This window comes from Hemibagrus wyckioides, linkage group LG01 (genome assembly GCF_019097595.1).
Source record: "Hemibagrus wyckioides isolate EC202008001 linkage group LG01, SWU_Hwy_1.0, whole genome shotgun sequence".
Taxonomy (NCBI): Eukaryota; Metazoa; Chordata; class Actinopteri; order Siluriformes; family Bagridae; genus Hemibagrus; species Hemibagrus wyckioides.
In genome coordinates, this window is record NC_080710.1 from 13,771,543 (window position 1) to 13,797,944 (window position 26,402).

General features: G+C 37.0%; 2 protein-coding genes and 1 long non-coding RNA gene across 5 annotated transcripts; 2 read left to right on the forward strand and 1 right to left on the reverse strand.

The window, feature by feature from the left end:
- Positions 1–1,279: 1,279 nt before the first annotated feature.
- LOC131357725 (uncharacterized) lies at positions 1,280–7,044 on the reverse strand. The gene is made up of 4 exons (XR_009205310.1): positions 6,933–7,044; positions 4,494–5,857; positions 4,263–4,389; positions 1,280–4,174 (listed from the first exon to the last, which is right to left on the reverse strand). It is a non-coding gene; the product is annotated as an uncharacterized LOC131357725 (long non-coding RNA).
- A 6,037-nt stretch (positions 7,045–13,081) lies between these two features.
- Positions 13,082–19,192, forward strand: LOC131354550 (membrane-spanning 4-domains subfamily A member 15-like). Its single transcript, XM_058392329.1, has 7 exons — positions 13,082–13,238; positions 13,914–14,114; positions 16,050–16,151; positions 16,481–16,537; positions 16,723–16,887; positions 17,062–17,175; positions 18,916–19,192. The coding sequence occupies exons 2-7, from the start codon at positions 13,947–13,949 to the stop codon at positions 18,961–18,963; spliced, it is 654 nt and encodes a 217-aa protein (XP_058248312.1). The 5' UTR covers positions 13,082–13,238; positions 13,914–13,946; the 3' UTR covers positions 18,964–19,192.
- Positions 19,193–19,345: 153 nt separating this feature from the next.
- On the forward strand, positions 19,346–24,967 carry si:dkey-7j14.5 (uncharacterized protein LOC556563 homolog). Of its 3 annotated transcripts, none has more exons than XM_058392353.1 (8): positions 19,346–19,637; positions 19,793–19,935; positions 20,418–20,528; positions 20,989–21,045; positions 21,786–21,902; positions 22,514–22,582; positions 23,991–24,104; positions 24,332–24,967. In XM_058392353.1, the coding sequence occupies exons 2-8, from the start codon at positions 19,876–19,878 to the stop codon at positions 24,416–24,418; spliced, it is 615 nt and encodes a 204-aa protein (XP_058248336.1). In that variant the 5' UTR covers positions 19,346–19,637; positions 19,793–19,875; the 3' UTR covers positions 24,419–24,967. The 3 variants fall into 3 exon arrangements, with proteins under 3 accessions (XP_058248336.1, XP_058248326.1, XP_058248340.1); XM_058392343.1 differs by having other exon boundaries at positions 19,870–19,935; XM_058392357.1 differs by lacking the exon at positions 22,514–22,582 and having other exon boundaries at positions 19,870–19,935.
- The last annotated feature ends 1,435 nt before the right edge of the window (positions 24,968–26,402 follow it).

Here is a 26,402-nt window from a genome sequence, read left to right on the forward strand (position 1 = left end):
CATTATTCGTTCATCCAGCTACCCGCATGTTTGGGAGCCACAGTAGTCGCATTGCATGTGTTGATGATGTGATGTCTCTTGTGCGGTGGGAGGTAATCAAAAGATTTGTTTATTTCAGTAACAATAGCTTACAGCCCATAGCTTGGCTAATCTACAGATGGGACTGTGCCAACAATGGAAAGATGAGAGGTGACCATATGCATCTGTATGCCTTCAAGTCCCAAATAGCGCATAGTCTGTGCAAACCAAAGAAAGATGGGAGGAAGGGGGGACGAACCAGCGGTGGGATTTCCCAAGAGTATGAAGGAAGAAGGAAGCAGGGGCCATGGCTTCCATTCCTAACCAGGATGTCCACTTGGACAATACCTCACATTGCCCAATAATGTGTGACAAGAAGGGAAGGTGCAGAGTTCTGGGGTGTACAGGAACACCCAAAGTGATGTGTAAAAAGTGTAATTTAAGAACTGTTTTTTGAAATTTCACACAGAGTGAAGTATATGCAGTACATGAAACACACTACATGAAACAAACACACACCTGGATCAAATACAATATGTAAATATGTTCGAAGCTGAATAATTTTGTGCCATTGTTAAAGGAATTTGTAAATGTGTATTGAGCTTTCTTTTATGATCTGTGAATTCATCATTTTCTCTGTGATTCTGTACCATTGTTGATTTCACAACATCATTAATTCCACATCATCGTTGATGATGTGGAATTATTTACGTCATGAACCCGGCAAAATGTGTTAAAGGGTTAAATCGAATACCTCCGTACATATTTAATTACCTTTCACAGAAAAAAAAACATTTTGGCAATCAAACAGGTTCAGTCTGGCATCTGATTTTTGACTTATTATTATTAGTTTATAGCATCCAATGAGGTTTATTATAGTATTTAAAAAATCATGATAATCTAACATCAGCTGTGATATTGTCAGAATACACAACAGTTAGCATTCTAGCTATGTGTGTGTGTCTGAATATGGACTGCAGTGTGGATCTTGAGGATGAACATCCCTGGTCCTGTAATGTGTAATGTGTAGTATAACGTTTCTATACACTGGAGTACACAGAAAATGAGACTCCTTTGCCAGCCTAGAAGACATGAACTCTATCTAATTTGAAAAGGCATGTTCGAGACAAGTTCACTAACGTTAACTAACTACATTTAAACTAGTTAGCACGTTTTCTTTGCTAATGCAGCTTCCAGTAGCTAACAGATTTGGCTAAGCAGGAGATCAAATTTCAATTCAGTTTATTTGTATAGTGCCTTTTACAATGGACATTGTCTCAAAGCAGCTTTACAAAAGAAATTTAAGCTAATGGTAAATATTGCAAAAAGGGCACAATAGTTGGGGAGAAAAAAAATACTTTTCACCTGAAAACATAACATTAACCTTCATTTTTTATGAGTACATTCATAAAAAAGAGAGATTTCATTCTAACCTGAACTGCTGTCAGGACCATGCTGAACACCTTCTGACCAATCCCAATGAAGTATAACTTTTAATGTCAATATTGCACATACTTCTCAAATAAAAGTCCATCAAGCGGTGTGTAATAATGTTTCTGTGTTTTTAATTAAAATCCATATTTTGGTGTGATTTATACACATGGATTTGTGCATTCTGACTTTTGGAGGCTTTATTATGTCCATTTTATGATGAAACATGAAAAGACTTTAAAGGTCATCTGTCTTGTTCTGATCATGTTAAATACACTACATTGCCAAAAGTTTTGGGATGTCTGCCTTTACATGGACATGAATTTTAATGACATACCATTCTTAATCCGTAGGTTTTAATATGAAGTAGTCCCGCCCTTTGCAGCTATAACAGCTTCAACTCTTCTAGGAAGGTTTTCCACAAGGTTTAGGAGTGTGTTTATGGGAATGTTTGACCATTCCACTAGAAGCACATTTGTGAGGCACTAATGTTGGATGAGAAGGACTGGCTCAGTCTCTGCTCTAATTCATCCCAAATGTGTTCTATCAGGTTTAGGTCAGGACTCTGTGCAGGCCAGTCAAGTTCCTCCACACCAAACTCGCTCATCCATGTCTTTATGGACCTTGCTTTGTGCACTGGTGTGCAGTTATGTTGGAACAGGAAGGGGTCATCCCCAAACTGTTCCCACAAAGTTGGGAGCATGAAATTGTCCAGAATGTCTTACCGACACATTCTTTCACAAATGTTTGGAGAAGCAGTCTGCATGCCTAGGTGCTTGATTTTATACACCTGTGGCCATGGAAGTGATTAGAATACCCGAATTCAATGATTTGGAGGGGTGTCCCAAAACTTTTGGAAATACAGTGTATAAACACAACTAGACTGAAATATACCAGTATGATATGCAGCTAATTGTAAAACAAGGAAACCAGCAGATATCAGTTTATACCAGGCTCAGCAGTATCACTCTCAGTTATGATCAGTTAATTAAATAAAAAATTCATTAGGCAAGAAGAATTTAAGGAGAAACTTGTTAATTAACTGATGAAAAACTGAACAACTGTGTTTACTCTAGTGATCCACTGTGGGCCAGCAGAGCCAGCATATAGATCTAGATATAGACCTGTATATATCAATGGTTCAATGCATTGAAAGTCTGTGTTCAACAAGTCACAGTATTTAAGTATCTATTACAAAAATGTGACAAACTACCCTATCACACAATGTTAGCAACTTGGATGAAATAAATATTATATCTGGTCACTTTATTAGGTACACCTGTAAAATATAATGCAATGCAATGCAATGCAATACAGTGGCTTATTATAGTAAGGGGTATTTTTAATGTTTTGGACCCCTCATTCATTTTAAATAAGGTGGCCAAAACATTAGAAACATCTCTCCACTCCACCACCCACTATTACTTCAATAATAAACATAGTAGAATTATCACCTTGCTGACAGTTTTAACTTAAAAACTAAGAAATTATAACCTTGTAAAAGTAGAATTCATGGCAGGGCTGCTGTATTGGATGTACAGGCATGAATGTAATGCTTAGGGGATAGATGTTTGAAGCTGATAGTGTCTTAGCCTGTAAGTGATAATATTCTGTGGGCTGTATTTGATGTATTACCTGTCTTTTGTTCACACTGATTTTCTAATATTGTCACATTAAGCCCTTTAAACGTTTAAATAATGATTTGGTTTCAATCTTTTGGAATGGTTGTGCCACCACAGGTGCATGAAAATTTCAGACCATGCATTAATTTTAGGGGTTTGAAAGTTAAAGAAACATATCAAATACCACCCAGTTTTACACTGTAGAATAACCAACTAATTGATCTTACTACAGTATGTTACACATTATCCACAGTCTTATCTTTGACACAGTCATGGCTTTTGAATGTCTGTGCAATCAAACATTTTCTGTGAAGGTTTGTCTATTTCTGCCTTTTTCTGCCTTGTTTATTTGGAGTAGAATTGCATACTACATATTTAACTTGTTCACCAGGTGGCATAGTGAATCTATTACAATTCTAGTTGTATTTAGAGATTTTTACATGGTTAGAGTTAAGTTAAAATGATTTAGATGGAATCATTTAAATAGTTTAAAAAGGCTACAGTATTTGGAGTATATGGCAGGCACCTGAATAAGTGGTTCACTGCTTTCACTGTTAGGGCAACACAGAAATGACTAAAGGACTCCATGGTACTCCTTGTAAAACTTATTAAACAGATTGGTTAACCTCCAAACCTGATGAGAATTCATGTATTGTAATAGGACCAGCTGTTGAACAACACTTGAAAGTAACCTTGAACAGTAAATGTGGTAAAACATCAGAAAAACCAGCATAAAATATATAAACATTTGGTTTTGGCTCTGGCTCATAACTGTCATTTCATCAAGAACTGTCGAGTATCTCACACCCTATGAAAGGATTGTCCATGTGATATGGCTAGTTCCATAATGTTTTTGAAGTCATCAAATGTTGTCAGGTGAGTAACTGGAAATGTAATTGTGCGACTACATGCACTTACAGTTGGAAAACCAATGGTATGATGTGTGTCACAATCATGGTAGAATTTCACAGATATTATGAAGTCCTTCTTCTCACTTGGTAGTACAGGCTTGTGGGCCTGTCCTGTCATCCACTGCATGATTCTGCCAACAGTCACTTCCTGTAGCGCTTCATTACTTTCCTCGTCACACCGGCAACCTTGTTCTTAAATAAAAGATGGGTGTTAGTGTGAACTGAGAAAAAGAAAAAAAGAATAATAGATCAGTAACTGCATATATCAGCTCAAACATACCACAATCTTCAATCTCTTGTAGGAAGTCTTGGAAAAAGTTTATGATGTTTACTTCTTTATTGTACTTCACAGAGCCCTTCTCACTGAAGTCAGGTTGACATTTTTCCAGGACAAAGGCTGCATCCACCTAAAAATAACATGAAACACAAAGAGTGCAGATCTACAACACTACATTGTTTGCACTAAATAAAATTTTATGGGGGACCACCTAAAAGAGGCAAATGCATATACCCTATCATCTTCCCCTGGAACAAACAGTGGCACACAAAGGTCTGGGTGTGTCTTCATAACTGCCAGCAGGTCATACAGCTGCAGGCCTTTTCTCAGCTGGTCAAGCATGGGGACAACTCTCATGGTTGAGTGCAGTACAATAGCCCGGAACACAAAAGGTTTGAAAAAGTAGTAAGTAGAAGTTTTGTAAAAGGTACTGTACTCACAAACTATTTGTAATTGTGTAACTTTGTGCAATTGTGTAATTGAAATTATTTAGAAAAAAAAGCAGTATTTTTTTTGTTTAACCATGACTATACTCCAGACAGTTTTCCTTTAAAACTACCTGATTATGAGTTCTTTTTTTTCCACAGACACTCTTCCAGTGTATCCACAGTTTATCATGTCATCATTAAGCATCATTAAACAGATTTGTCTCAGCACACAAATTGTCAGTTGAAGATGTTTCCTGTTAAAGTCACAACTGTTGACTGTTATTCAATTTATCGCCATCCTGTTACCCCTGCAACAGTTTCACGCAATATTATACAGATAAATAGGCAAAACACCAGCAAGTAACGGCAATCATCCCTGTCGAGGTTTAATATATTTGCAAGTACATTTTAAAGTAAACAGTATAGTGTTTAGTAGGGATGCCACAATACTCAGTATAATATTGAACCGTTCGGTACGACCTCCACGGCTCCATTTTCTTTCTCCTCCTCCTTATGCCCTGGCGTGGGACAGGAACTGTCATCAGGGCGCGAACATACTGTTGGCCAGCCACAATGTGGTGGGGGTTAATCTGGACATGAGGCCGGGGCAGAGGAACAGTGGAACGTTGTGGATTCCCTGAAGGTGATGGCCTCCTCAGTGGGGATGGTTGCATTACTGGGGATGAACTCACAGAGGAAGGGTTTCTGCGAGGGGATGGTCTCCTCCATACAGGAGAGAGGCCTCTCATAGGTGCAGATGGGCTCCTAACAGGTGGTGGGGTCCATACAGGAGAGAGATCTCTCATAGGTGGGGATAGGCTCACAGGTAGTGGGTCCACAGGTAGTGGGATCCATACAGGTGGTGGGATCCATACAGGAGAGAGGCTCCCCACAGGTGGTGGGATCCATACAGGAGAGAGGCTCCCCACAGGTGGTGGGATCCATACAGGAGAGAGGCCTCTCATAGGTGGGGATGGGCTCCTCACAGGTGGTGGGGTCCATACAGGAGAGAGACCTCTCATAGGTGTGGATGGGCTCCTCACAGGTGGTGGGATCCATACAGGAGAGAGGTCTCTCATAGGCCAGTTGTCATCGTCCTCATAGTCAATGAGCTCTCTGTTGTAGCTGAGCTCATCCTCCGGAAAAACACAAACGTCTCCCTCCGTGTCCCTGAAGATAAACAGACAATGCACATTTAAAATCATCTCATAAAAAGAAGCAGAAACCCTTTTTAATAGCACTGTGTAGGTTTTGTAAAGCAGGAAAACCTCCCTATCAAAACAAGACGTATTTACACAAGTTATATTACTGTAATCTTCCTATAACAGTGCAGAAAAACTCAGTATTTATATTCTGCATTTATACGAGTTACTTACGCTATCACGGCTTCACTGTTACTCACACTGATCACTTCTCAATGCTCAAAAGTATCTTCCCCAAAACAATGCAGATTAAACTACATTTCTATTACAGTGTTTTTTCTTTATCAGTTCCTTACTCCAATGCTTCACATCCCCTTTGAGTCCATTTGTGTCTCCTCTCAAAAATTCGCCCTTTATCGTAAATGACACTACTCCTAACTATTTTATTCAGCACAGCTATAAACAAATCCTTGCTGAACAGAAGTGAAACAAACAGCTTGATATTTTTCCCTAAGCTGCACTCTACATTGCCACACTAGCTCCATTTATTTCTAGTGATTGGTTTTGTTCAGCTAGCTGCCTTTCCTCACAGCCCCTTTCTTTCTCCGCTTTAACAATTCAACAAACACGGACAATGAAAAATCCTTAAAATAATAAAATAGATCATGTTATTGTAAACATTTTAACTTGTTTTATTCACTCTTTATAAAAAACTATGAACACTGAAAAACAATTACTTAGCTACATGCTAACTAGCCGTCAAGCAAATCTTTGCTTATACTCCTCGGCTTGTCTTAATAAACTTTAATAAGCGTTAAATAAACATTCAGACTTTTATAAATAGCTGTTTTTAAAATATCTGAAAACATTATCACTGTTTATGTCTTCCCTGCTCGTTTCACTGGAGTCTGCCGCTTTGTCCGCTAGCTTTAGCATGATGATCGTGTACGTAAAGTTATTAGCGGAATAAAGATTAGCCGAACAGAATTTCTCAAAACCATCTAACCAGATAAAACGATATTCCTGATTGCGTTTTTTTGGTAATACTGCGGTGTTTAAAAGACTCTATACTTAAGTGAAAAAGAGGAAACTCAGTAACTGACCGTTCCAGGGGTCGTACAGTCCGCTCCATCCGGGCTCGGGCTCCACATCCTGGTGCTGCTGAAGCACGGCAAAAATGCCAAAGGATAATCCAAATCTTGTGACCTTCAGAACCGCAACACTTTAGGATTTAAAACGAAACATTCCACAGTTTAAACACAAACGTTCTAAAACTAGATCACGTGACGCGGCAGAGTGACAAGAACTCTGTGATTCCCCTCACTCTCACTCATACTGACTTATATTATAGATATATAAATAAAAAAGGCCATCTGTCTCTAAATATCTGAGCTTTTTTTCTTATTAATTCTTATTTTTACACATGCACACATATTGTTTTGCACAATAAAGTGTACATGTATATGTATATATATATATATATATGCATAAATTGATCAGCCATAACATTATGACCACCTGCCTAATATTGTGTTGGTACCCCTTTTGTTGCCAAAACAGCCCTGCAGCCCTGACCCACAGAGGTGTGGTCTCCACTATATCCCTGAATATATATATATATATATATATATATATATATATATACTTATAACTGGTGGAGAGCATGGAGCCAAAACGCATGCAAATCGGGGTTATTCCACCAAATACTGATTTCTTAATTTAGCCAAAGCATTAACACAATTTGTTTACAAATTTTTTCCATTTTGTTTTATTTGAGTTATTAAAGCTCTGCAAATACTGCATGATCTTGGGTTATTTTGATGTGTTGTCATTTCCTTTAAATATACACTCTAAATAACAATAGTTTTATTTTGAGTTTTGGAGAAATATTGTCAGCAGTTCACAAAAAATGAAACCAAACTGTTCATCTCACCAATACATGCACCTGTAAAAACAAAACATAAGAAACTGTTTATTTTGCAGTGGTCTCTTATTTTTTTCCAGAGCTGTATATATATATATATATATATATATATATATATATATATATATGACAGATGAAGTGAATAACACTGATTATCTCCCCATCATGGCACCTGTTAGTGGGTGGGATATATTAGACAGCAAGAATATTTTGTCCTCAAAGTTGATGTGTTAGAAGCAGAAAAATGGTCAAGTGTAAGGATTTAAGCGAGTTTGACAAGGGCCAAATTGTGATGGCTAGACGACTGGATCAGAGCATCTCCAAAACTGGAGCTCTTGTGGGGTGTTCCCGGTCTGCAGTGGTCAGTATCTATTAAAAGTGGTCCAAGGAAGGAACAGTGGAGAACCGACAGAGACATGGGCGGCCAAGGCTCATTGATGCACGTGAGGAGCGAAGGCTGGCCCGTGTGGTCTGATCCAACAGACGAGCTACTGTTGCTCAAATTGCTAAAGAAGTTAATGATGGCTCTGATTAAAAGATGTCATTGCATGATGGGTCAGGGCTGTTTTGGCAGGTAGACAAAATGAATAAAATAAAATTATTTGCTTCTTCCTGATTTTTTTTCCATATTTGTCACACTTAAATGATTCAGATCATCAAGCAAATTTTATTACACAAAGATAACCCAAGTAAATACAAAATGCAGTTTTTAAATGAAAATATCATTTATTAAGGGAAAAAAGCTGTCCAAACCTGCCTGGCCCTATGTGAAAAAGTAATTGCCCCTAAACCCAGTAACTAGTTGTGCCACCTTCAGCAGCAACAACCGCAGTCGATCATAAATGAACTGGCAATGAGTCTTTCACATCACTGTGGAGAAAATTTGGTCAACTCTGTTTTGGAGTATTGTTTTAATTCAGCCACGTTGGAGGATTTTCGAGCATGAACGGCCTGTTTAAAGTCACGCCACAGTATCTCACCAGATTTAATGTCATTCTTCTAGCAGCATTCACTTGTGGATTTGCTGAATGCTTTTTTTATGTAAAAGAACTTACTATGAATGAAACAACTCCAAGCTACACTGAACTCAGACCCAGCTGTCAGATATCAGAAAATGTAAGATTTAAGAATCTGAGAATCAGAGACTAAATAGGAAAATAGATATTGCGGTATGATGACACATCCTGAAATGTTTTATTCCCCTTATAGTGTTAGACTGTGAATGGAATGTGTGTGCAACTGTGTAGGTTTGTCTGTGATGTAGGATTGTGACCTGGTGGGGTGTAGCTGCTGAAAGGGAGGAGCAGGGACTGTGTGTGGGGAGGTGGGGACCAATCAGACCCTACTGTATGTCTATTCAGACATAAGCATAATCTCTGTGTCAGACATACTCATGCATACACACTCTCTCACTCATTACTTGGTGTCTTCTTGCCTTGGTTCAATACAGACAACCAACCCCACATTTAAAAACACATGTTGTATGGCTAGCACACAGCAGATGGACACTGATTATAAACTAATCCGTAGGTACAAACTCCAGTCCTGAAAGGCCAGCATCCAGTTTGGTGATTTTCCTTCTTTAACTCACATTTTAAACCCAGAAATGCAACTGATGCATTTAAGGAGGTGTGCTTCCATGCTGGCTCTGCTGGCCCACAGTGGATCACTAGAGTAAACACAGTTGTTCAGTTTCTCATCAGTTATTTACGTTTCTCCCTAAATTCCTCTTGTCTAATGAATTTTTTAATTTAATTAATCATAATTGAGAGTGATACTGCTGAGCCTGCTAAACTTGGAAACTGTCAGGAGTGTGAGGGCAAGACTAGTGAGAAAACTTGAACACAATCAAAGGGGGCTGAACCCAAATGCAGATGACCAGATCACAGTTCTGCAGATATGTTTATGTATCTTTAATTAGATGATAATGAAAGTCAAATAATCCACAAAACGATTCCAGCTCAAAAGACTTGACAGTAGTTCCAAAGAATAAATCCCCCAAATCCACAAGGTTCATCCAAAAGCTTTCAAAAGGTTCACAGGAGTCAAAAAACAAAAAGTCAATACTTCCACAAAGTAATTCCAATTAGTCTACAAAATAAATCCATAAGGCATTCAAAAGAGCACTTGTCAACAAATCAAAACAAAGAACTATACCAGATGCACAAAGCATTTTAAGGACAAGGCCATAAAACAGAGTAACTGAGGGTGACTTAAATACACAAACCTAAACAAAGCACAGGTGACACATTAGACATAACAACAGAGACTGGAAACCAACAAAAAGGCAGTGGGGGTCTCTAGTGGCCAGAAAAAGGGGGGGCATGAAATGGGGGAAAATGGTTTAGCTTTGAATCCCATTACCTGCATTTATATACATTTAGGGTCTATGGTTATACAAAATGCAGGAAATAATTAAGTTGATTATAATAATAAAGTTTATATAAAAAAGATCTTACTTTCTTTATTGTTTAATAGGGGCCGATCACTAAGACTTGAGAAAATCATTTTATAAAGTCAAAAATGTTCACCATTAATGCTTTGTGTGTGTGAAGAAAATTGAAATAATAATACCTGAAAATGTAAAATAAATGACTTGTTGAACAGGACGTCTGTCAGAGACACATCCACCAAACCGCAGGGATTTAGAATAGAAACATCAAAAAGCTTTCATGAACTATGTGTGTTGAATCACTATTGTGTAATCAACTGCAGATAGACAGCAGCAACATTAATATGGAATTATATGAAAATGTAGATCATTACTTTAATAATTGTCTTTCATGCATAAACAACCACCATTAGTTAATGAACAAATTAAAATATTTACATTCCTGGTGCTAATTTTCTGTGCAGCACAAATACCTAAAAAAAGATCATTTTTATGCCTCCAACACTGTATTATAGCAGGGTGGGAATAATGATCTGTAATCCAAAAGGAAGGTTAAATTGATAACACAATAGATACACTACTTATTTGGTACACAGAATGCAGGATTGGCACACAATCTCACAAACAAACAAAAAAAATATTAAAAACCTTGTCCTCCATTTATCCATTCAATCCCATCTTTCCATCCCCATCATCCCCATAGCTGTATTTCTTTATTTTAAATTTATTGTAAATATGCCACTTATGCAGTTCTGTTTGGATGCTAACTGCATTTCATTGGCTCTGTACATGTACTCTGCACAGTGACAATAAAGTTGAATCTAATCTAATCTAATCTAATCTATGTGTGCATCTGTTGGTCTGGCATCCTATTTATTTCTCAGCCTTTCCTCATAAGTCATGTTATCAAAAATATTAGTGTCTGTTGGGAGAAAAGGCAGTGAGGATAATAACTGGCTGGCTAAATTAAGTAAACAATCAGAAATAAGTTTTGATAATATGGTCTAAATTCAAAGATCCCCAAATGAGTTAGAAGATAGACAAGGGAAGTTTTCAGAGAAATCCATTTGCCATATCTTTTATTTGATTTCGAGAAAAAAAAAAAAGTCGTAAAGCTATTGACTCAATTTCGCACCAGAAGACTCAAACACTAACCTGCAGAGGCTGAAGGATTGTCTCGACTGACTTATGCTGCTCTTTCCTTGAATATTGATAAAGGAATATTGAAAAACATTGATAGCATGTTAAACAATTTTGTTTGGAAAAATGAAACCCACTATATTAGAAAATCAGTAATAATGAATACAACAAAACAGGGGGGACTGGATTATTTAGATTTTACCACCTTAAACAATACTTTTAAAATTAATTGGCTTAAGAATTTTTTTAAAAACCCTCTTCACTCTGGAATATTATCCCTAATTTTATTTTCTCTAAAGTTGGTGGCCTGAATTTTCTCTTACTCTGTAATTATAATGTTTCAAAGATCCCTCTCAAACTTTCTAATTTTCATAAGCAGATGCTCTTGGCCTGGTCCTTAATTTACAAACACAACTTTTCTCCGCACAGATATTATTTATGGAATAATAAGGATGTTCTTTACAAGAATAAATCACTTTTCTTTAACAACTAGTTTGAAAACAACCTTCTTTTAGTTGGTCAGCTTTTTCAGTCACATGACAGACTTTACAACTATTCAAATTTCTTACAGAAGTATAATATTCCTGTATCTGGTGATGAATATGCTGTTGTTTTCAATACCATTCCCTCTGATGTGTCTGTTCTGTTGCAAGAGAAATGTATGCGTTTCTGCAGACGAACATAAAAATAACTATAAAATCAGAGCTCTCTTCCAGAACAATTCCTTAAATATAACCCTACTGGAATAATATTGTGGAGAATATACCTTGGGAGAAAGTATATGGACCTTGCCTCATAAATATCGGCTTACAAATAAAGTAAAATAAATAACATTTAAATTGATTCACAAATGTTACCCAACTAAAGTTTTTTGAGGAAATACAAGTCAGATATTGAGATGAATTGTTGTTTTTGTCATTCCTCTGAAGAAGACCTCATTCATTTGTTTTGGCAATGCACCCGCACAGAAAAAGTTTGGTCAGATTTTTTAAAATTTATTCAAACTTACTTGGTAAGTGACTTTTCTTTTTGTTTTAAAGATGCTTTCTTTGGATTATTTGAATACTCAAAAGAGAATATAGGGAAGTATTATATTATTAATTTGTGTTTGCTGTTAGCTAAATTTCATATTCACAGACAAAAGTTTACTAGCTCTAAACCTCTCTTTTCGTTATTCAAAGTGGACTTGTATATGGAAACTATCCAAAGTTCTGTTAATTTGAAACCAATGAAAACTGTATCTTTATATTCGTCCTTTGTGTCTCCTTGAGATTTATTTCTATATTCTTCTTATCCTGGCAATAAGTCTATATGTATATTCTTGTATTCTTTTTGTTTTTCTCTCTGTTTTCTTGTCCTAATGTTTATAATTGTATTGTCCTATTGTCTTAATGGTTCGATGTCTGTACTGTTTAATAATAAAAATAAATAAATAAATAAATAAATAAATAAAAAACACTAACCTGCAGAGTCGCGCGTCAGTGACGTCCCTTTATTGGTTGGCTATATCAGGGCTGTCATTTGAGGACCAGTGGAGACTTTTATCTTGCCCTTAATCTTAATAAAACGCTACTATTATTATTATTATTATTATTATTATTATTATTATTATTATTATTATTATTATTATTAAACTAGCAACTTGGATAGAAGAACACAGAAAACTGAAGCGTGAATAAAGAGAAAATTAAATAACGTGCAAAACCCAGCAGAAAGAACAAGCATCCGAGTAAAGAAAGGAAGGAAAATAAAAATTTTGTTTTTAATTCCTAGTATATTGTGTTCTTTTCTTTTAGATTTTTCTTTTATTTTTTAAATTTTGTATTTAATTCTGGAATATTTTTACGACCACGATACTATGTGAAATTGACGCCGTTCTAAATCAACCTCACTGAAATGAAACTGAAACCTATCGGGACACAAACACGAATCTTGGAACGCACGATCAGTTTGGTAAGTTGAAATCTACTACAAGCTTAGGATTTTTTTTTATTATTATTATTGGCTCTAAATGTCTTTGATAGATATCAGTGGTCAAATGGCAGTTTAGATGTTTACAAATATATCCTAAAGGGAATTTGTTTCCAGCGCCTGAACGACGTCGTCACTGCTGACCGCAATATTTGTGTAATATTCGAGTGGAAAACACACACACACACACACACACACACACACACACACACACACACACACGTAATTTGGGGGTCTAAAGACGGCCCCAAAAATAATAACGTGGTTGTTCTAACGGTTTTGTGTCCTTAGGCCTCATTTTCCGCGTGTTTCCATTTTGTTTTAGACGCTTTATTTACAGCTACTAACCTGAACACAAGCAGCTCTGATATGATTGCCTACAGTTTCATACTTAACATTGCTAAAGCAATCTATGTATCATGCCACACACACACACACACACACACAGCCTACATGCTGCACACATTTTCTAATTTTTGGCATGTATTAGCACGAAATATATTTACTGCATGTATATATAACATACTGCACTGTAAATAAAACAAATAAATTATAGTCTATGTAATAGAATTAATTTGTATTATGTACATATCTTTCAAAATCTATTCTAGTCAGTAAATACTGCAAGCATGATTTATGAACGTCCATACTTTATAGACACTGTGAGCTTGGGTCTTGTATTCTTGAGAAATGGCCACCACACTGATGACAGATGCTTATGAAGTGACCCAGACCGTCCCTCTGGTGAGTCCAGAGCCTGTCCAGTGTCCAGGTGAGAAGAAAAACAAGAAGATAAAAGTACCTGAAGTACCCTACATGACCAGGATGTTCCTGAAGGGAGAGCCTGTAGCATTAGGGGTAAGACTGATCATCCTTCTCAGTGACAGTTTCTGAGGAAGGGACAATATAACAACAGTCTCTGCTTTCTATAAAAAAAAAGCAAGTTGGCTTAAAATCATTATGACTGAGAAAGAATTCTTGTGAATTTCCTGGTTACAGGTGCACTTTTTGACCATACAGTACAGTTATAGAAGAGAGTTTTCTGTTGATTTTGGTTCCTCTCAAGGTTTCTACAATATCTGCTGGGGTTTTTAATGCCATTTGCTCATTAGGGATTCATGTAAAATTGATGTCATTAATTTATATTTTTCTGTACAGATACTTTGTGAAAATGTTCATTGTTAAAAGCACTATACAAATAAAAGTGAACACTTGTTTGGTAAAACAGTTAAGTCTAGATTTGTTATATAACTATAATGTTGAGATACACTATATTGCCAAAAGTATTCGCTCAGCCATCCAAATAATCAGAATCAGGTGTTCCAATCACTTCCATGGCCACAGGTGTATAAAATCAAGCACCTAGGCATGCAGACTGTTTTTACAAACATTTGTGAAAGAATGGGTCGCTCTCAGGAGCTCAGTGAATTCCAGCGTGGAACTGTGATAGGATGCCACCTGTGCAACAAATCCAGTCGTGAAATTTCCTCGCTCCTAAATATTCCACAGTCAACTGTCAGCTGTATTATAAGAACATGGAAGTGTTTGGGAACGACAGCAACTCAGCCACGAAGTGGTAGGCCACGTAAACTGACGGAGCGGGGTCAGCGGATGCTGAGGCGCATAGTGCGAAGAGGTCGCCAACTTTCTGCAGAATCAATCGCTACAGACCTCCAAACTTCACGTGGCCTTCAGATTAGCTCAAGAACAGTGCGCAGAGAGCTTCATGGAATGGGTTTCCATGGCCGAGCAGCTGCATCCAAGCCATACATCACCAAGTGCAATGCAAAGCGTCGGATGCAGTGGTGTAAAGCACGCCGCCACTGGACTCTAGAGCAGTGGAGACGCGTTTTCTGGAGTGACGAATCGCGCTTCTCCATCTGGCAATCTGATGGACGAGTCTGGGTTTGGCGGTTGCCAGGAGAACGGTACTTGTCTGACTGCATTGTGCCAAGTGTAAAGTTTGGTGGAGGGGGGATTATGGTGTGGGGTTGTTTTTCAGGAGCTGGGCTTGGCCCCTTAGTTCCAGTGAAAGGAACTCTGAATGCTTCAGCATACCAAGACATTTTGGACAATTCCATGCTCCCAACTTTGTGGGAACAGTTTGGAGCTGGCCCCTTCCTCTTCCAACATGACTGTGCACCAGTGCACAAAGCAAGGTCCATAAAGACATGGATGACAGAGTCTGGTGTGGATGAACTTGACTGGCCTGCACAGAGTCCTGACCTCAACCCGATAGAACACCTTTGGGATGAATTAGAGCGGAGACTGAGAGCCAGGCCTTCTCGTCCAACATCAGTGTGTGACTTCACAAATGCGCTTCTGGAAGAATGGTCAAAAATTCCCATAAACACACTCCTAAACCTTGTGGACAGCCTTCCCAGAAGAGTTGAAGCTGTTATAGCTGCAAAGGGTGGAACGACGTCATATTGAACCCTATGGATTAGGAATGGGATGTCACTTAAGTTCATATGCGAGTCAAGGCAGGTGAGCGAATACTTTTGGCAATATAGTGTATCAGGTGCTATGAGTAACTAATTAGAGTGATCTAGATCTTTTTCATATTTTTCAGTTCACTTACATCTATTTATTATTATTTTTGTGTTCTAGATAATTCAATCTGAATAAATATTTTGAAGCTTACCCAAAAATGTTAGTACAAGGTGTGGAAGTGTATGCTATAGATGTGGCAAATAGAGATGAGCTGATAAAAAACATTTATTTTATTTTTTTAATTTTAATAACTTGTGTATAATTTTAAATTGACTGATTTTGGATTTTGGCCTTTCTTAGACTGTGCAGATCATGATTGGGATCATAATGATGGCTATGGGGGCAATTACCTGGTTCACACAAATTCTGTATAGTGAGATCTCTCTGGGGCTTGGACTATCAGTAAGTATTAGCAGCTTTGGCTCCACTGGCATCCTTTTGCATGACTGCTGAAAGCAAGTCTAGCTTTAAGCTGTTAAAACATTTTATATTATTCTGTAGCATGTCGGCAAAGCACAGTAACAGTATTAGGAGTTGACTTCATGGTTTAGTGTATTTGTATTGATTAACTACTGATTGTAAGCCTGGCTGTCCAGCTATTTTATGCCACTTGTGATACTTTATTTTTCCTACTTTTTAACTTGCTAGAGTTGCAAAACATGGTGAACAGTAGTGACCAGAGACAGAGAACAAACATTAAAACCTATTTACAAGTCACTAATATTTTCCAGTTTATCTTCTCTGGATCTGTAACTTTGGGTGCACACAAGGGAACCTATCCTCCACTTGTAAGTAACCTATATGATGGAATTCAACAAGCTTCATTGCAGTACATTTCTTCTTCAAATATTTGTCTTTTGTGCCATTTCCTTGTTGTACAGGTACAAATACAAGTGTGTATTTAATATCATTGTATCACTCCAGAATGTTTTGCTCAGTTCTACAGTCTGTCTAGCTTCTTCTCTTTTGTTAGATTAAAAGTGCACTTGCACTGAACATCATCAGTGCTCTGCTGGCCATGTCTGGTATCTGCTATTTCTGCTTTGCATTTACCGTCCAACCTGATTTGAAAACCTGTAACACTTCAGAATACGACCACACATACCATGAATGCGAATATAAAGTTGAGAGTCTGCAGGTAAGTGTTCCCACTGCATTTTTTTCTTTACAAAACATGTTTTAACCTGTGCAAACTAGTGATTTTGCTCAATAATATTGTGCTGTTTTATTGTTCATAACCATATCTCATGTTATTTGGCTTGAATTAGTTGACCTATTTTTGACAATCATACTTTGTTCTGACATTATTCAGGAATTAATACATGGAATAAAGGGCATCCTGTTGATTTTGTGCGTGTTGGAGCTGTGTGTGTGTACAACAACTATCGTCTTTTCCTGCAAGGCTAAAGCCTTTGGGAACAAAATGGTAAGATTTCCAGAAGGCTAAGCTGATGGTTTCCCTTTCTGCTTCTATGACTCAGTAGTCTGATTCTTAGAGTTTGCATGTTCTTTCTTTTCTTCTGTGGTTTACTCCAGGTTTACATGTATGGTAGGCTGACTGACATCCCTGGTGTGCCTTAGGAAAGGCTTTTGGCTCCCTATGACCCTTGAGCTTATTATAAAATATCACTGCAGAATATGTTTGCTAAACTAACCTAGCAAGTTAAAGTTATCGATGGACAGAAACATGGGTATCATACATTTTGGCAAGTGTAATACAAATTACTCAGAACTCTCACTCTTGTCTACTTTGACAAATAACTAAATGGCTAAATATGCACTATATTTTACTTATACAAAATATAGAATAGCTTTGCAGTAACATGGAGTGGTGTCAGTAAAGCTGACATACAAGCTGACATGCATCAGAATCAGGTTCTTTTCATGATTTATAATGACATTTATCTTAATGTATTATGACTTTATTCACCAAATACTCTGTTTTTATATTTGGTCCTAAAATGCCATTGTACATTTTAGTGTTTATCCTGCCCTAACATACCAATGCCATCAGCTATGTGGATTAGATACAATGGCAGGTACAGGACCAGGACATAGAACCACTATCTGAAGGCACATTTCAAACTCAGGAAACTTTTCAGCAATGCAGTAACTTTTTCAGGAACTAAGGAAATTTTAGAGGTGTTTATGTTTGAGGAGCAATTTTAGTTACCATCATTTTAGTTACCACACCAGCAGTTCCTGGAGTTTTTTTGGGCTCTTCCTTGGGGGTATGCAAATTTCTGCAGTACTGATTACTACTACTACTACTACTACTACTACTACTACTAATAATAATAATAATAATAATATTATTATTATTATTATTATTATTATTATTATTATTATGCTGTATGGAGCATTGCTTTTAAGTCAAATGTAATGTTTAATTATGACTGTCGTACCCATCATTTTAATTTTAAGGCCAATCAGAGACAAGGTAGAGATCAACAGTTTCCAAACTCATGGAAGTGTGTCTATAATCAGAGTAGCTGGAGGTAATTTCTATTTGCATACATACAGTTCCCTGCATTGAAGAGATGCCCCTAACATCTTACACCTTTAGAGTTTATTCCAGCTTTGTGCCCAGTGTTATTGGGATATATATATAAGAACTAAACAAATGTTTAATGTTAATGTTTCTTTTTGTCATTACATATATAATGTAATGTATTTTCTCATAAACATCTTAAAGTTGTAAAGCTATGCTTACCATGCTGTGATTTGACCATGTGTTTGTAAATGCAAGAGGTTGTTGTTCTGTACACATTGCCTCAAAATTCAAGGTGGGGTGATTTTAATTCATAAAACTCCCAACTTGTTTATTGTTTGTTTGTTTGTTTGTTTGTTTATTTTATGCATAACAAAGGTCCATAAGCGGTTAAGCTTCCAGGGATATGCAATACTTCCTCACACATGTGAGATGAGATTACATATCGATATACAATTAAAGCTAAAATTTTAGTTTAATGATTATATTTCAAAATTTCATGAATTTTGTGTTTATACTCTGTGGTTTACAGGTGTCAGTAGAAATGTAATCCATGTAAAAGTGATTTATCCAGTCAATAATCATTCCACCTCCATCTCTAACCATCTAACCTATAATGGGTCACAGAAATACAGAGTTGACATGCATGCTACATTACTGTTGTTTTGATTGCAGGGGAAATGCAGCAGCCATGCAGCTCTGCTAAACATACAAGAGGCTTGAGTGAACCCAAAGTATGAAAGCACTTCATGGTTTGAAGTATAGTAGCTTAGAAATGTACTTGCACCTTTTTGCACACTAATGTAAGAATCCCAAATACAATAAACTGATAACACTATAACACAAGTTTCATGTATTCTGCTTTTGATATTTCACAATTTTCTATAACCTTTGAAACTGCCTGCAGTTATTCTGCATGGATGTATTTTTCAATAAATCCACATGTGCATCACGTATGTTCCTCTTGTCATTGTGTGATTTAGTGACACAATTGCTATAGATTTATCTTCACAGCATAGTGGGGTGAGGCTCATTTACTGTGTCTGCCTTTAGAGCATGTCCTTTCCATACACACAGACTGGAAGTGTCGGCTCTTTAACATCATATTACTTTCTTCTCCTCCCACACCCACGACGTAGAACCCTAGTGTAAATACTGCAGTTCGCCACACCACACAACAGAACCCAGAAGCGTTTGCATAATACATACCCAGCTTAAAATACCGACACACACCGACAACTCTGCATTTGCAATCAAGATTACTCTAGAGTAAGGAAGCACTGGGCTGCAATTTCGCCCTCGTTTGTGTCCGGATTGCTTCACCTCATTGCATACAGAGTGCTGCAGCGGTTTGGACCACTCCTCGGTTTTTCAGCATCACCTCTGCACGGCTCAAGGTAGGGCTTGTTCAAGCTCCATGCATGCAAATGCAATCGCAACATTTTGATTTTTAGACCATTTGCGCTTTTTTTAACTTGAAGATGTAAAGAGTGCGTGCACGCGTGTGTGTGTGTGTATGTGTGTGTGTGTTTATGTGTGTGATGCGGTTCAGTCCCAGACTGGGATGCTGTGATGTTGCTGTGATGCTGATTAATGTCGTGTCGCTGACTGTGTTTGGCTCACACACAGAGCACCATGTCGCTGTATCCGTCTCAGATTAAGGCGTTCAAGAGCAGCGAGCCCAAAACCCTTGGGGTGAGTTGTTTTTCTGATAGGAAGAGACTAGACTATTTGATATAGACTCTACGCCATGGACAACAGCAATGCGATTAGTGGCCTAAATATTGCTGAGTATAGATTTTGCACCTAGTTGTGTCAGACACTAGTCCTGGTCATTTTAAAATTCATTTCTGTGATTAAAATTCTACTTACTATTCAAGGAAACGCCCATATAACTCTCTCTCTCTCTCTCTCTCTCTCTCACACACACACACACACACACAAGTAAACAAACACGTAAGCAAAGAGATGCAGCAGTGCTTTGGAGCAGATCCATTAGCCAGACTTCTTTTGCACGTTTAGATTACATGGAGTGCTTTTTTTTTTTTTGCACTATAGTAGATGATCTTGATTTATTTCAGATAGTTTTGAAATCCATACCTGGATTAACTTAACTAATCATGAAAGAGTAACATAGTGGTGTGTATTCTATTATAAGCTGCTTATCTGTTCAAAAGGCAGTGCAGATCATCATTGGCTTGCTGACGGTCATTCTGAGCACGATTGTGTATAAACTGCACTATCACATCCAGCGGGAGGTCATCATCCTCATCCTGAATGGTGCTCAAGTAAGGCTTGGCTCTTATGAACACTAAATATCTTCTTCACTACAACATACAATTGTGACAATAACTCAAACAATACTTAGATCAGTGGAGTAAGGAGCGAAGAAATGAATGGTTAGTTGTAATTTTAATATACACTTAGAAAAAAAATGTTTTGTCAGTGATTCTGCTGATAGTTAAGGGATCCTGTAGCTTTTTAAATGTAAACCCTGTCTGGTTGGGGAATACAGTGTTGTTTGGGGCTCCACACAGAATCCACCTTAAGATCAAGTTAAAGGACCCTTTATAGGTGTAGATTTAAGGGTGTAGAGTGCTTTTTCTGGGTGTTTGTCATAAATAAGTAAACAAGAGAGCTGGTGTGCTTCACGTCATGTTATAAGATATTTAGGGTTCTTAAACAATTTAGTTGTCTTAGTTTGACTTACTGAAGTGATGCAGTGTTTTTTATTGCTCTTTCCTGCAGCTCCTTATCACTGGAATTGTCTTGGTGCATACTGGTAGGAGACCCTCTAAATGTCTGGTATGATATTTTGTATCCCTAATGTAAAAGACATTCTCATATAATGACTATAATAAATGCATAAAGTGCATCTGTTAAGTACTTGTATTTTAGAAAATGCTGGGCTTGTGCAACCTAGCCCCTTGGACAGCACCCAGTGCTGACTGATAGCTGAAATCTTGCTTCTTCAGCAGCCTAGACATGTGTCTTAGTGTCTTTTTTGAGGTAAATAGGTGAATGACTTTTTTTTGGACGATGATGATGATGATGATGATGTTAGCACTGTGACTGAAATGCCAGTAATTTACTGGCATTTCACTGGCTACTTCAGTGAAGCCAGTAATTTACTTATATTTTCTCAAAGGTTCTTTCATCTTTCATTGCACTTCCTTGATGTACTTGTTCCAGTTAAGCTGAAAGGCCGATATATTGTTGAATGTTCAGTCTTAGAGTAGTCACAACTGTAAAATCTGCCATGTCTTACATTGCTTCATGGTCTCTATAATTTTTTTTTTAATTTTTCGTATATATATTATTGTTATTTGATCCTTCCGGCTCATGCCAGCATCAATACTATCTGTGTACAACGCATTTGTCACTCTGCTGCTCAGTGTCTCTCTTCTGGGAATGTGTCCAGTTTCATTCACCCTGGACTCAAGGAAGAACTCTGTTGAACTCAACACTGCAGTATACAGTATGCCTGCAATTTAGAAGCAGATTTTTATACAGAGACTTCACATTTGTCTTTTTTATTTTCACAGGTGGGTACAACTATTGTTTTGCAGTTGCTAACCGCAGCATTTGATATTGTCGGATTTGGTCTCATAGCCCGACATGTACCCTTTCGTGGGGAATCGTACTACTACAGAGACACTGAGGTAAACATCTGCTACCTTAGACACTTAAGACTTTTTGCATTATTTAATATGCCAATGCCAAGAAAACATCTGCAACATAATTTTATAACTCACTGACCTGGAAAAAAATATTGCACCAGTCATGGACTTTATAGCTGTGTTGCAGTAATATACTTATGTGTATGATCAGTTAAATTCATATTATATATTCAAATGTGTGATGCTCGAATTGGAAAATGTTATACTTCCTATACTATATGTCACTCACATACCAAATATATAATCAATAGTATTTTTTTGTTTTGATTTGTCAACTATTACCTGTGAAGCAAGACCTTTCCTTATTTTATTACAAATGTTGAATCTTCTTTTTAATGACAATATTTAATGTTCAGTACAGGAATATATACATTCAAAGTAATTTCACAATTATCCCGTAGATTGTGGTTAGTTTATTTTATATATAATTCATTACAGTATACAGTATACGAACAGAAAGCATCAGTTATAATGTGAAGCAATTGTCATTTGGATGAACTACATTCCAAACTGAATAAATAGATGGATATCTAGGAAGGTGTGTATCACCTTTGAGAAAGGTGTGACTCCAGGCTCTGCCCTGCTCGTTTCAGTGGTGTTGTGACCCACGCCATTCATTGTGGGCTTGCTGTGGAGAAGGAGATAAAAAGGGACAGAGAGAGGTGAGTTATATTCTGTGCTTTATTGTATGCTCCATTGACCAGTTTAACAAAGTAGTGCCTCTGCAACAATAATAACTTCCTTTGGTTTTCTGAAAAAGTTTATTAGGAATGATAGTTTTTTTCTAACAACCAATAAAAAAATATCACAACTATTTCAATACAGAGTTTTATTTTCTAACAAAGTATAACATTTTCCTTTGAGCATCTGACACAGGATTGTATTTTCTGCACTCACAGAGAACTTTATTAGGACCACCCGTACACATATTCATGCAATTATCTAATTAGCCAATTGTGATGCAGAAGTGCAAGGCATAAAATCATGCAGATTTGGGTCAGCAGCTTCAGGTAATGTTCACATGAACTATTAGACTGGGTTAAAAAATGTGATTTTGACCATGGCATGATTGCTGATGCCACACAGGCTGGTTTGAGTATTTCTATAAATGCTGATCTCCTGGGATTTTCACACACAACAGTCTCTAGAGTTTACACAGAATGGTGCAATACAGAAAAAAAATCCAGTGAGCAGCAGTTCAGAGGATGGAAACACCTTGTTATGGAGAGAGGCCAACAGAGAATGGCCATAATGATTTGAGCTGAGAGGAAGGCTACAGTAACTCAGATAGATGGACTATACCAGCAGAAGTCCACCTCAGCTTCCACTTCTGTGAACCAAGAAAAGAAAGCTGAGGCTGCAGTGGGCACAGCATCACTAAACTGGACAATTGAAGACTGTAAAAATGTAGCCTGGTCTGGTGAATCTCGGCTGAATCACACAGATGGTATGGTCAGAATTTTGCACCAAGATCATGAATCTATGGACCCAACATGACTTGGGAAGTCCAGGCTGGTGGAGGTGGTGTAATGGTGTGGGGAAGGTTTTCTTGGCACACTTTGGGCCCATACCAATCAATCATCACTTGAATGCCACAGGATGTTTAATTGATTTGTTGCTGACCATGTGCATCCCTTCATTGGCACAATTTATCCTCTTCTAATGATAATGCACCGTGTCACAAAACTAAAATAATCAAACTGGTTTCATGAACATGAGATTGAGTTCAGTGAAATTAAATCCAGTACAACACCTTTGGGATGTGGTAGAACAGAAAATTCACAGCATCTGAAAAATCTGCAGGAATTACATCATGCAGTCATGTCAACATGGACCAGAATCTCAAGGGAATGTGTCCAACATCTTGTAGAATCAATGTCCATGAAGAATTGAAGCTGCCCTACCCAGCATTAGTATAGTGTTCCTGATAAAGTGTTCTGTGAGTGTATGTATCTTATTTGAGGAGTAATATCTATTTATATAGTTTACGTTTATGCTTTTAGCTCTGGAAAGTATTGTATTATTTCTTATATCATGTTAGCTCAATAATCTTTTCTATCTTTTTTACAGTTCCTGGTGAATGGCATTCTGGGCACCTTGATTGGCTCTTTGGTATTAGTGTGTATTATCGGTTTGGTTGTGGCACTTTTCGGAGTGTATGCCCTGTCTGTTAGTGCTATTAAGGTAGGACTACTGCTATAAAATGTAATATCATGCATACATGTTGTCATGGCTGCTTTGTAGAATAGTTTTTGGCATATATTTAGTTAAAAACTATAACTGTAAGCTTTACACATTGGAGTTAAAAATTCCATAGCAGAATTCATTTTTAATTAAATGTGGATATAATTTAACATTGATTAAAACTATTGCATTTAATGTTTACATTTCTTCTCACCATTTGCCTGCAGGAGTTGACACCTATTCCCAACTCCAATGCAAAGGCACAGTATGGTTCTGGAGAACAGGCCAGGACTAATGTGCGTAATGGGAACTGACAGAACAAAATCTCTCACAAGATAAGGTCAACGGTTTCAGCACAGTTTCATACCAATCAAAAGAAACAACTGGTTCACCTCTAAATCACACACAAGTAAAAAAAACAAAAAACAAAAAAAACCTTTCGTGACAGTGTAAATAATTTGTAAAATTGTTAGCTCCTGTTATTTGGCTGTTTTCGCACTCTGCAATGAATTTTGATGGCTACACAGTTGCTAGAACTACATTCATTTTCCACTAATAAACAAGTTTGTTTGCATAAAAATGCTTATGTAGTATCAGTAATCAGCAAGCCATAGACGTGAATGCTGTGAGACTGTTTAGAAATGTAGGTAACAATTCTTTTTTTAATATGCTTAATAATGTTCAAATTAGACAGATTGTTCACAATAATTCATGTTTGTACTGGACTTCAACCGCTTTAAAAACAAAGAAAGAAATATGACTGAAGATGTATAATATAGTGTATTATTAATGCAAGTCTGTGCTGGGGTGCAGTAGAACATCATTTGCATGAAACATCATTCAAATTATAAGGCTAGCAAAGAGGTAATATACTGAACAATATTTATTAAGCTTGTCCTAAAAAAGGAACTGGGTCCAAAATAATCTACCAAGAAATTAATCTGGTCAACTCAAACAAAAACCTTAACAGTAAACACTAGCAATATGTAATGAATGTTAATAATTACAATCTATTTGTAAGAACATTTGCATTTACATTTTTAGTCACCCAGAATTAACAACTTTTTTATTGCGAAAAGAACGAAAGCTTGATAAATATTGTACAGTGTATACATGAAAGTGAGGATGTTTCTATTGAGGGAGAATTGTGTCAAGATCATCTAAGTGTTAACAAATGACTGGCATTGCTTGGCTTTTTTTTGTCATCCTGTTTTATATTTACTGATACTTCAGGAAAGCTATGATGACTGCCAACTCTGTAAGTGCCACCACTTGTGACCAAAATTAATGGACACTAACAACAAAAAAGTAAGAGGTTGAAGCCTCACTCAAGGGCTCAACCGGTGTATTCTCCTCTTATGGAAGCATGTTATCAGTTCATGGTACTGTTTGTGTCAGTGTTTCATTGCCTTTACAACAGCATGTCAGATTTACATTTTGCTTGTATTCTTCAACTTCTTTATATGTAGCAACTGAAAATCATAGACAGTTCCATGCGTGTTTATGGATGATTGATGTTTAAAATAAACAGGATTTGCTAGACAAACAGCAATGGAATATTTTCTGCATTAAGGAAAGTTCAAATAAAGAAAAATGTCAAACCCACAAAGTAAAATAAACATTCAGTATACCTAAAAATGTATTATGGTAATTTATTGTTTCATTTAAAAACCCAGCAAGGTTTTAAGGTAATATATTCGTTAATTCTTTTTAAGCAGCTGCACTGTCCTGCTCCAGTTTTACACTGATTCTAATGTATTAAATGAATAGTTCAGGTTGAATGATTTTAAAAATAATCTGGGAAACTGGTAGCCAGATCAACTATAATGCAAAACTGAGAAAGCAAACATGTGATGCCAAATATGCTGTTCAGTTACAGTCTACAGGCTATTTTTGGCTGACGTTTTCTTTAATGTAGTGTGATGACAAACACTTTAATGTCTCCACCTGCTTTACTATCACAAGCTATATCTGAAACCATATTCCATTCACTATACAGTGGACTATTCTCAGGGTCTGCCATTTTGTAGTGGTAGCAGGAAAAATAGGGGGCATCTTATTTCCTAAAATGTGCCTTCTTCTATCCTTTTTGCTTGCTTCCCTTGCTTGTTGCTTAGAGCCTCCTTCTGAAAAGAAAAGAAAACAAAGAGGCTCAGAACCCATTTTATACTACTTATACTACAACAAAATGGCAGGCCCTGATAATAGCAGACTATATAGTGAATAGGTAGGTTTCAGACACAGCAAGGGAGGTGGAGATATTAAAGAGTTTACCGTCGTATTGCATTCTTTATTGAA

Bases quoted from the DNA above. Each gene is read 5' to 3' on its own strand.
- si:dkey-7j14.5 (XM_058392353.1), top strand. From the start codon at position 19,876: ATGTCGCTGTATCCGTCTCAGATTAAGGCGTTCAAGAGCAGCGAGCCC. The intron at 20,529-20,988 runs GTAAGGCTTGGC...TCTTTCCTGCAG, and splicing joins TCATCCTGAATGGTGCTCAA to CTCCTTATCACTGGAATTGT. The intron at 21,046-21,785 runs GTATGATATTTT...TTATTTTCACAG, and splicing joins GGAGACCCTCTAAATGTCTG to GTGGGTACAACTATTGTTTT.
- LOC131354550 (XM_058392329.1), top strand. From the start codon at position 13,947: ATGGCCACCACACTGATGACAGATGCTTATGAAGTGACCCAGACCGTC. The intron at 14,115-16,049 runs GTAAGACTGATC...GGCCTTTCTTAG, and splicing joins GAGAGCCTGTAGCATTAGGG to ACTGTGCAGATCATGATTGG. The intron at 16,538-16,722 runs GTAAGTAACCTA...CTCTTTTGTTAG, and splicing joins AGGGAACCTATCCTCCACTT to ATTAAAAGTGCACTTGCACT.